The following is an 8,989-nucleotide window of genomic DNA, read 5'->3' as shown; positions in this document are numbered from 1 at the left end:
GTGCTCTATAGCCTCGTTTTTAAGGTAGTTTTGGTGAGGCCGCGCGCGCACTTTGTGGTCGCGCGCACTTTGTGGTGGGGCTAGTTAGTGCACCGCTAGCGCCTTCGCCAAGTCACATGCTCCTCTCTTTCACCACACATCTCCGTCATCGATACTCCAACACCGATGCCCTGCCGCCGAGCTGGCTTCAGGTCGCCTTCCATGAATGACGTAAGCATGGCTTGCATATTTTCTACATTCAGCCTAGCAAGATTGATGCTGGACGCGGGGTATCCACAGGCAGCATTGGACGGTATTGCAAACCCCTGTTCACACGTACCATGTCTTTCTGCCAAACATGCCAGCGTCTACCCTTTCCGGACATTCTCAAACTCTGAAAAGGCGACAGGTCTGTCTATGACAAATTTGAATGGTTCCGACGACACGGAGGGCTTGGATCAGAAGATCCATTCGTCCGCTGGCATCCAAATATATCTCAACTGCAAAGTGGCTCGGAAAACTGCTCGCTATGCCGAGTCGTTTGGAGTCATATGAAAAACAGTTTTCACTACCACACTAACAGCCACGCTCTGGATGAGCGACCTCTCTGGTTAGAGCTAAGGGTAGGCTACCCACTATGGGTTGTACGCACTGGCGAAAAGGAACCTGAGCTACGGCTGAGTGGCAACTACGATATCAAAGTGACTCCAGGTATGATATGACTCAATACAAGACTTGCAGACATGCAAAGTCCAGCTAATCCTTCCCATATAGACAGTGTAGTGGCAGATGGTTTCCCCTTCTACGAGGTGATCCAAGACTCGCTCCACCCTCTCGTCCTCGGCAAAGCAAGAAATTGGATTCAAAACTGCAACGAGCAGCATTCCGACTGCTCTCATGACTCAACGACTCAAACCCAGCTTCCCACTCGGCTACTTGATCTTGGCTCCTTGCCCAGCAGCAATGAACTAGACTGCATCCAAGGCGACCCCCGCCGCTTACTCGAAGATACAGGCTTCAGTCTCGTGGAAACGAGTCCAAGCGACAGTGGTCAATACATCGCTCTAAGCTACTGCTGGGGCCAAGGCCTGGCATACAAAACCACGACCAGCAATCTGCACACGCACAAAGCGGACGGCGGCATCCGCTACGCGCAGCTCCCCAAGACACTCCAAGACGCAGTATTCCTAACCCGATACCTGGGTGTACGATACCTATGGGCAGACTGTCTCTGCATTATCCAGGACGACAAAGCAGACTGGGAATACGAAGCCTCTCGAATGGCAGACGTGTATATTAATGGTTATCTCACCATCGCTGCCGCGCGCGCCAGCCACTGCAACGAGGGCTTCCTCAACCCGCGCAAGGCCAAATACAGGGATATAGTCTTGCTTCGCACAGAGCAAGGACCGTGTGACTTGCATTTCTACTACGACGACTTGATCATGTCGCCGGGCTCCATCGAGACTGTTACAGCAACGCCGCTGAGCATACGCCAGGTACGTCGCTTTGAGCCAGCAGTTCCAAGTCCAAGGTACCAAAGCAATCTGACATGGACCAGGAGGAACCACTACTCAGCCGCGTGTGGTGTGCGCAAGAGCGTGTCCTCGCAAACCGCACACTACACATAGCCAGCCACCAGATGTACTGGGAGTGTAGCGCAGACTTCAAGGCCGAAGACGACATGGCCATGGACATCGAAACGTGCTCACAATACAACTTACAGCGAATCGCCAGTGGCCTGGCAAGCGTCATGCAAGCCCCCAAACTAAACACCACAGACAACAACAAGAAGAGATGGGGCTTGAGCCACGAATGGCGCCCATGGCTCCGCCTCATCGAGGAATACACATCGCGCAACATGACAGTCACGAGCGACAAGCTGCCCGCTCTCTCTGGCGTCATGTCCGCGCTGCAAACGCTCACAGGCGACCGGTGTCTCGCGGGGATCTGGGAAAGCTGGTTTGCCAAGGGACTCCTGTGGCGGATCCAAGATCCAGAGCGTGACAGCTACGTGTTCCACGCGAAGCCGGCGTCTCGACCGCGTTTCTGGCGAGCGCCCTCGTGGTCTTTTGCCGCGCTAGACGGCGTGGTCGCGTACAAGCTTCTGGAATACGACACTGACACGCTGACGTGTGCGGCGCTTGTGCAGTGCCACCTTGTGCCTAAAGGAAAGAATCCGCTGGGCGAACTGGCGGAGGGGTATGCTACCATCAGAGGACCCATAGCGCATCTGTTTAATGCTGCGGAGCACCAGTCGAGTGATGGACGGGACTGCAGGCTCCGCTTGACGCGCAACCGCCTCGCAGAAGCACGTGTGTTTTATGATGTCGAGTACTATGCTGCCTGCGATGTTCTGCTCGTCACCCCGCACGCCGGCATTGCCATTGTGCCGGACAAGCGGGATAGCACCAGGCACGTCAGAGTGGGCGCCGTGACGGTATACAGGATCCTGGATCCCGGGATGCAGGATTCCCAGGACCTGGTATCTGTCCTGGACTTGACTCCCCTCTCTGCTTTCTCGGCGGCGGATTGGCCCGAGCCGGTAGTTCTCACTTTGGCTTAGACGCGTCTCTTGTCCTGGCTTGGGGTCGTTTTGTGCATGGAACTGGTCTTTCTGTTGGGTTTGCTTGATAATGCAAGCTTCGTTGAATCGGGCACATGGTGTTCTTTAGGAGATGGATTACCGAAAACTGGCCAGCATTCTGGTTAAGTAAATAATACAAGCTAGGTAATGCAGGCATATACCCGCAGCAAGTAAAAAGAAAGTGCATGTAGAGCCACCACGAAGCATGTGATACAAGGCGTGGAGAATGATAAACCACATCCGAAGACGACACTTTAAACCTATTCTTTCACCGACTTCGATAGCCCTCCAGGAATACCAGGCGCTCTGTAACTCCACCCCAGCCGTCCAGCGTATGCTTCTTCTCCAGCTTGGCCAGTTCATACCCGTCTCCACTCTCCACAGCTACGTCGTCCTCCTTGCTCCATATGCCCCTTTCGTTCGGTAGAGGCTTTCCACGACTCCAAGCGTCCAGTACTTTAACCGTGAGCTCGGGGCGTAGACGTGTGCGTTTGAGCGCGGCACTGATGAAGTCGTTGGAGAATCCTTCGGCATTTTGCTCCGCATAAAACTCATTGATCTCGTCGGCGCTGAGGGGCGGGTCGGGGTCGCCTGAACCGGTCGAGGTGGAAGAGGCTACAGAAGGTGCTGGCGAAGAGGACACATGGAGTGGTTGGGGCGGATATTGAGCGTAACCATATTGAGCCGAGTCTTCTTCTGGGAGGGAGCGCCGGAATTCCTCTATAGACTGAGTAATGGAAGCGTCCGAGTCTGGGAGCTGAACCGGTGACAAAGACCGTTGTTTCTCTTGATCTCTCGCATCTTGAGCCAGGTCGAGTGATCGCGGAAGCTTTTCTGGAGACGGTGAGGCCAGGATCGCTTGAGTGTCAAAGTGTGACACTTTTTGACGCGTGGCTCGTGGCGTTGGCGTATTTGAAGGCAGATCATCCTCCGAAAGTGTTTCGTAGCCTGGTGGTGGCGGAGGTAGGTGATCTTGGAACTCGTCTGATTCGATGCTTTGCACGTCCCTTTCTGCGTCTTGCCCGTCTAGCTCTACCATGGTGGCCTCGTCATCCTCTACAGTGTCGGGTAGGTTTAACCCATTATACTCCTTGTTAATGTCCGAATCAATCGTGTCCTGGGAGCTTTGAGTTGATGAGATCTCCAGTGGCTGCTGTCGTGTGCCATAATTCGTAGGCGTTGCGCTTCCACTTTTCCGTCGTTTGATAGACCGAGGCAGCTCCGTCTCTTCTTCCACTGGCTCATCGTCTTCCCGCAAACGCTTTACGATTTTCTGTCCTGATTTACTGTGCAACTCGGATGACTCATACTGGGCTGTTGAAGAGGATGTTGCTTTGGTTGCTGATACCGTTTTGGTGAACGTTTCCACCTCATCCGTAGTCATTGTTATTGATTGGTCCATGGCAATGTAGGGCGCTTTTTCTTCTTCCGAAAGCGAGTGCCATTGGGTCAGTAGGAACTCATGTACTTCGACTATTTTGAATATCAGCGATGATTACTTTGGAACTGTACTTGCAGGCACTCACTAAAGCTCCAGCTGGGTTGCGTATCCAAAGTTTCCTGCTTCTTTTCGCGGGCATACAATGTGTATGCCGACAGAATTCCGTCACTTTGCTTATCCTTTAGCAGCTCTTCAAAACGCTCATCGTCGAAACCTGATGGCCGCTCGGGTGCTTCCTCTTGCGAAACCTCGGATTCCGCGACTTGAACGTTTGATTTGGCTGACTCTGAAGCATCCTGATCAATCGACTGACCCTGCTTGTGGTATTCTTCTTCTTGCTTCTTTTCGACCCGCTTCTTCATCTCCTCCCGTTTCGACACGGGATCGCGCAGCCACTGTGGGCGGACTACTTTTTCAAAGTATTGCTGCCATTGCTCAGCGGTTTGCCCGCCCTGTGCTTCTGCCCAATCGGCCCACGATGAAGCGTACCGCTCTTGCCCTCTCATGTTGTTGAGTGAATCTGCAAGGGCATAGATCTTTAGCCAGTCTTCGGTGCTGAACGCCGCACTCAGTTCTTCGATGCTATAATCACGCCCTATGCCTTCCTTTCCCTCTGCACTAGTTTCTGTAGTATTTGATGCCTGTTCCTGCTTAGATGTCTGTTCCTGCTTAGATGTCTGTGGTTTTGCCGATTCAGAGGACGGGGCGGGAGGTATACGTTCGTTGGACTGATCGGAAGGCGAAGCATTGTTGGATATGTCGAAAGCAGATGTAGGCCGATTTTTGAGTTGCTTGAGATAGCGGTCGCGCCATGACTGCCATGTGTGTCGTGGATACTGTCTTGTTTAGCACATGTACTCGGGCTCTGCTTCTTTGCGCGCGCATACCTTTTCCTCCAGCTTTTTATAAATCTCGTTCCCGCTTTCGGCGCGACCCAAGGCTTTGGCATCATGCACCCATTTATAGAGTATCCTGTCTTCTTCTGCTGTGTATGCTGCCCTGCCACTCTTGGCCGACCGGTGCGTGGCTCCCGGTTCACGCGCCTCACCCAGTGGTGGGCCGGCTGGATAGTCTTTCGGGTCGAGGAGTTTTCCTCGCTGGATTGACTTGTTGATAAACTCATATGATACTGATCCTGGGGGCTGATCCGGGAACATGTGGTCTGCGATCAGGTAGTCGGCCTTCTTCTCCAGCATCACAATCTCCCCGCCATTGGCCTTTATGTCGTCCAGCAGGCGGTTGCGTGACGGGGTGCGCTGCCAGACCCAGAATTTTTTGCCCGCGAATAATTGCCCGTTGGATTCGAATTCCTCTGCGACATCAGTGTACACGGTCGGCGCGGCCATGGTTCAATGTTGTTGTCGCGTTCAGTGGTGGTGAGACGCGTTGGCTCAGGTATGACGCGTGCTCACATGCTACCAAGGATTCACGCGGGGTCGGTGGGTGCTCCTGCTCAGCCTTGCTGTGGCGTTCTCCAGGCACCTTTGCGCATGCAATTACGGGCAAACCACCGGCGAACGATGATGGGAAAGTGACTTCTGGCTTCTCTTGCTCTCTCTCTCTCGCCATGCGACGCCTGCCACAGGCCAATCTTCTCTCATCATGACCGTCGCTCGCACCATCATCGCCTTCACCGTCACCGTGTCGCTCATTACCTTCATAGCCTTCTTCGGACGACTACCGGCTTTCAGGTGCCTCCTCTTGATGCAGCAGACGCTCAGGCTCTAACAAGTCCAGAAACACGCCCATAGGCTTCCTCAATCGCCTCGTCCTCAGTCACATCCCTTCGGCGTTCCGAAAACTCGACCTCGCCCTTACAAATGGTCGCATCACCAACGGTGGCTCCCGTTTGGGCCACTACCTGATGAATGACAAGCACCCACTCGTCATTATATTCTTCCTGGGCCTCGTCACTGGATGCGCTGCCATGATCCTGCCCGCGGTGTGGCATCTCATTCGGCTGCACCACAAGCTCTTCGCCTTCGTCATGCTGCCACAACCGTACATCTTTCTATACTTGAGCGCAAAGAGGAACGACCAAACGTACATAAGCACGGCCAATCATGCCGAGCAGATGCGACACTATCCGTATGATAGAGTGCTGTACTACCCTGGAAATACCTGTCGAACATGCAAGTTCCTGAAGCCGGCGCGGAGCAAGCATTGCAGTATATGCAAGACGTGCGTGTCTAGAATGGACCATCATTGCGTGTGGGTGAACAATTGTCTAGGCCGCGGAAATTACAAGTGGTTCTTGGCTCTCTTGCTGTCAACGAGTATCCTCCTTGCCTACGGAGCATATCTAGCCTACTATGCCCTTTCCCCGTTGGCTCTCAAGCAGTACCTAAAGTATGAGGGCTGGTACATGTACAAACCGAAGACCGGCGTCGATTCTAAGAGCTGGGGTGCTTACTTTAACCGCAAGGGGCATAACTTCCTCATGTACGCGAGCATCTATCTGGACGTTGGTGGGATTCGCGCGTCTGGAGTCGGTCTACTCGCACTTCTAACCTGGCCACTTCCACTGGGCCTACTTGTCTACCACATCTACCTTATTTGGGCCGGTATGACAACAAACGAGAGCTCGAAATGGGCGGATTGGCGCGATGACATGGCAGACGGCGTTGTTTTTCTCGGTTACAGGCGAGAAGACACAATGCAGCATTGCCATTCACCAGTACCGAACCACGCGTACATGTACCACTCGGAACATTCGTCTTCGTCCACATCTCCCATCCTAACTCCTCCCGAAAGCTTATCGGAAGACGAAGAGCCAGTCACCACCTGGCCTCTGGAAAGTAGACACATTCTCATCCGAACGCGGACCGGACAACCACCCAAGTCGCTGCCCAGCCGCATCCGGTCCGTAGCCAAAGAAGACAGCTTTGAGCGCGTGTGGAACCTAGCCGCAGTGGAGAACGTATACGACTTGGGATTCTGGGATAACCTTGTAGAAGTACTAGCCCACTGATCATGGCACATGAAACTAATACAACCACGATTTGCATTCTACCCAGTGTCTGCCCACTTATCTCAATCCAGGTTCCATAGGCCCTGCCATGGACCCCAGACCCTTTACTCGTTCATGCATCAAAACCTGCTGGTGCACCCTTGCGATGCATGACGTCATGCCACTGGTCGTCTTACCACACACCACACGGCAGCATGGATACAAAGCGAACAGGATATCCAGCGTAGTTCGCGGAGACCAACGTACGCTAATTCCTTAACCACTGTAGCCAGGCAACATAGACATACCCTAACAACCAGTCCTTCGACCAAGCCCATCACCTTCGCTCACCATGGCCCAAACCGTAGCAAAGCGCGACGCCCAGCAACTGCAGCAAAACCAAGCCACAGCCTCACAACAGCAAGTCCACGAGAAACACGCCAGCGCCAATGCATCTGTATGTTTCTAACCCATTTCCTCCACTCATATCCACAATCTCTTTGCTAAATACCCACTCCTTATCACAAACAAACTCGAGATGCCGTATGAGAATGATATACAGCTTTACCAACGTACAACCATGCAGGCCGGTCTCAATCTCAATCTCTTCGGCGCGCTCTCCGGCGCCTTTAGTTCCAAGCAGAAGAAAAGCACGCGGGTGGATGACGACGGGTCGATCGTGAGTGAGCAGGAGAGACAAGACAAAGGTATTTTTACTGCATTTCATCCTCTACCCACTCTCCCACCCACCACCCACCACCCAAAACTAACAAACACCCCAACCACCAGCCGAAGCTAGCGCTCTCGCTCGCGCTCAGGCAAACGCGCGCGCTGCTGCAGGTGCGGAGCAGAGTGAGATGAAGAGGACACAGCAGCGCGTTGATCATCTGGGGATTGAAGGGTGAGGGGAAAGCGTCATGGCGCTGCTTCGTGTAGTAATCATGGGGATGCAGTTGGAAGGCAGTGTGTATGTGAATTAGATTTGCGGAACCGAGTCGCGAAGGTATGTACGGGGGGGAAGGGACGGGTTTTGGACGGACGGAAGGGGAGGCGAAAGGAAAGGACGAGTAAGTAGTGTTATGTTGGAATTAGAATATCGGGGGTTATCATGGTTTATATGCATGTATGTACGTATACATAAATGAGTGCGTTGTGTAGGTGAAGTAAGTAGTTTCAACACCAAGAGCCGCTCACTGCATCACTGATCGCACATTGACAAGTTACATACACATATATATCATGTATAGTTATAGTGTATTTTTCTCCAATAAAGTCAAACAACGCCGAACATGTAGAATATATACCAATACTATCCATCCCACCCCCTTTCTTTCTTCTCATTCCCTGCAAATGCCAATGCAAGATTAAATAATCAATCCTTCTTTTCTCTTCTTTAAGATTTTTGGTTATTTTGCTGACATGATAGGAATACGGCTGTATACATAGATGTATGTATGTATTACCCTATCCTACCCTACCCTACGCACGCACGCACACACACATGCATGCAAAAAAAAACCAATCAATCAATAAAACCAACGTTAGTCAAACCGAGGGGGGGGGGCAATGTTGAAATGTGAGCAAAAAAGTCAAAAAGAGAGGATTAACGTATGTGGCAACACACCAACTTTTAAGCAGAAATCTTTCATCAAAACTCGTCAATTTTCTATCAGATATAGGGGTAACACGTCGCGAGAAACCGATTTACGCCACCTCTAATGTGTGCAGCCCTCTCGTTAAGGTGCTAGAGGGGGTATTGTCGGTATTCTTGCGACGTGTTCAAAATGCGAAAATCTTCGAGAACGCACAGACCGCCCCGATGACTAATAGGGAGACTACCAAACGAAACCAAAAACAATTAAAAACACCAAATAAAACAACAAAAATCAAAAATCATATATCTAAACGCCAAGACAGCCTGATCCCGCTGTGGCACCATATCCAACCGCCAGGACAGTCTTTGCCTACTGTGGCACAAAATTCAAAAACGCTATAACAGTTTTCTGGTCTGTAATAGCGAAAATAAGTCGAA

The 8,989-nt window shown here is 52.0% G+C and overlaps 4 protein-coding genes across 4 annotated transcripts; 3 read left to right on the top strand and 1 right to left on the bottom strand.

The window, feature by feature from the left end:
- Window positions 1-347: 347 nt before the first annotated feature.
- SETTUDRAFT_46941 (uncharacterized protein) lies at window positions 348-2,545 on the top strand (the record flags this gene model as incomplete). The annotated part of the gene is made up of 3 exons (XM_008025939.1): window positions 348-690; window positions 754-1,478; window positions 1,541-2,545. Exons 1-3 carry the CDS (start codon window positions 531-533, stop codon window positions 2,543-2,545), a joined length of 1,890 nt encoding a protein of 629 aa, XP_008024130.1. The 5' UTR covers window positions 348-530.
- A 289-nt stretch (window positions 2,546-2,834) lies between these two features.
- SETTUDRAFT_107774 (uncharacterized protein) lies at window positions 2,835-5,353 on the bottom strand (the record flags this gene model as incomplete). The annotated part of the gene is made up of 3 exons (XM_008026046.1): window positions 2,835-4,039; window positions 4,093-4,843; window positions 4,895-5,353. 3 exons carry the CDS (start codon window positions 5,351-5,353, stop codon window positions 2,835-2,837), a joined length of 2,415 nt encoding a protein of 804 aa, XP_008024237.1.
- Window positions 5,354-5,493: 140 nt separating this feature from the next.
- SETTUDRAFT_168589 (uncharacterized protein) lies at window positions 5,494-7,016 on the top strand. The gene is made up of 2 exons (XM_008026045.1): window positions 5,494-5,698; window positions 5,745-7,016. The coding sequence occupies exons 1-2, from the start codon at window positions 5,610-5,612 to the stop codon at window positions 6,976-6,978; spliced, it is 1,323 nt and encodes a 440-aa protein (XP_008024236.1). The 5' UTR covers window positions 5,494-5,609; the 3' UTR covers window positions 6,979-7,016.
- A 293-nt stretch (window positions 7,017-7,309) lies between these two features.
- Window positions 7,310-7,862, top strand: SETTUDRAFT_27626 (uncharacterized protein; the record flags this gene model as incomplete). Its single annotated transcript, XM_008025866.1, has 3 exons — window positions 7,310-7,414; window positions 7,496-7,664; window positions 7,747-7,862. The coding sequence occupies 3 exons, from the start codon at window positions 7,310-7,312 to the stop codon at window positions 7,860-7,862; spliced, it is 390 nt and encodes a 129-aa protein (XP_008024057.1).
- Between the last annotated feature and the right edge of the window lie 1,127 nt (window positions 7,863-8,989).

This window comes from Exserohilum turcica (genome assembly GCF_000359705.1).
Source record: "Exserohilum turcica Et28A unplaced genomic scaffold SETTUscaffold_16, whole genome shotgun sequence".
NCBI classification, from domain to species: Eukaryota; Fungi; Ascomycota; class Dothideomycetes; order Pleosporales; family Pleosporaceae; genus Exserohilum; species Exserohilum turcicum.
This window is presented reverse-complemented; position numbering and strand designations above follow the sequence as displayed.

Excerpts from the sequence above, each read along its gene's own strand:
- SETTUDRAFT_168589 (XM_008026045.1), top strand. The coding sequence starts at position 5,610 with ATGACCGTCGCTCGCACCATCATCGCCTTCACCGTCACCGTGTCGCTC. Across the intron at positions 5,699-5,744 it reads GGACGACTACCGGCTTTCAG|AAACACGCCCATAGGCTTCC; the intron begins GTGCCTCCTCTT and ends TAACAAGTCCAG.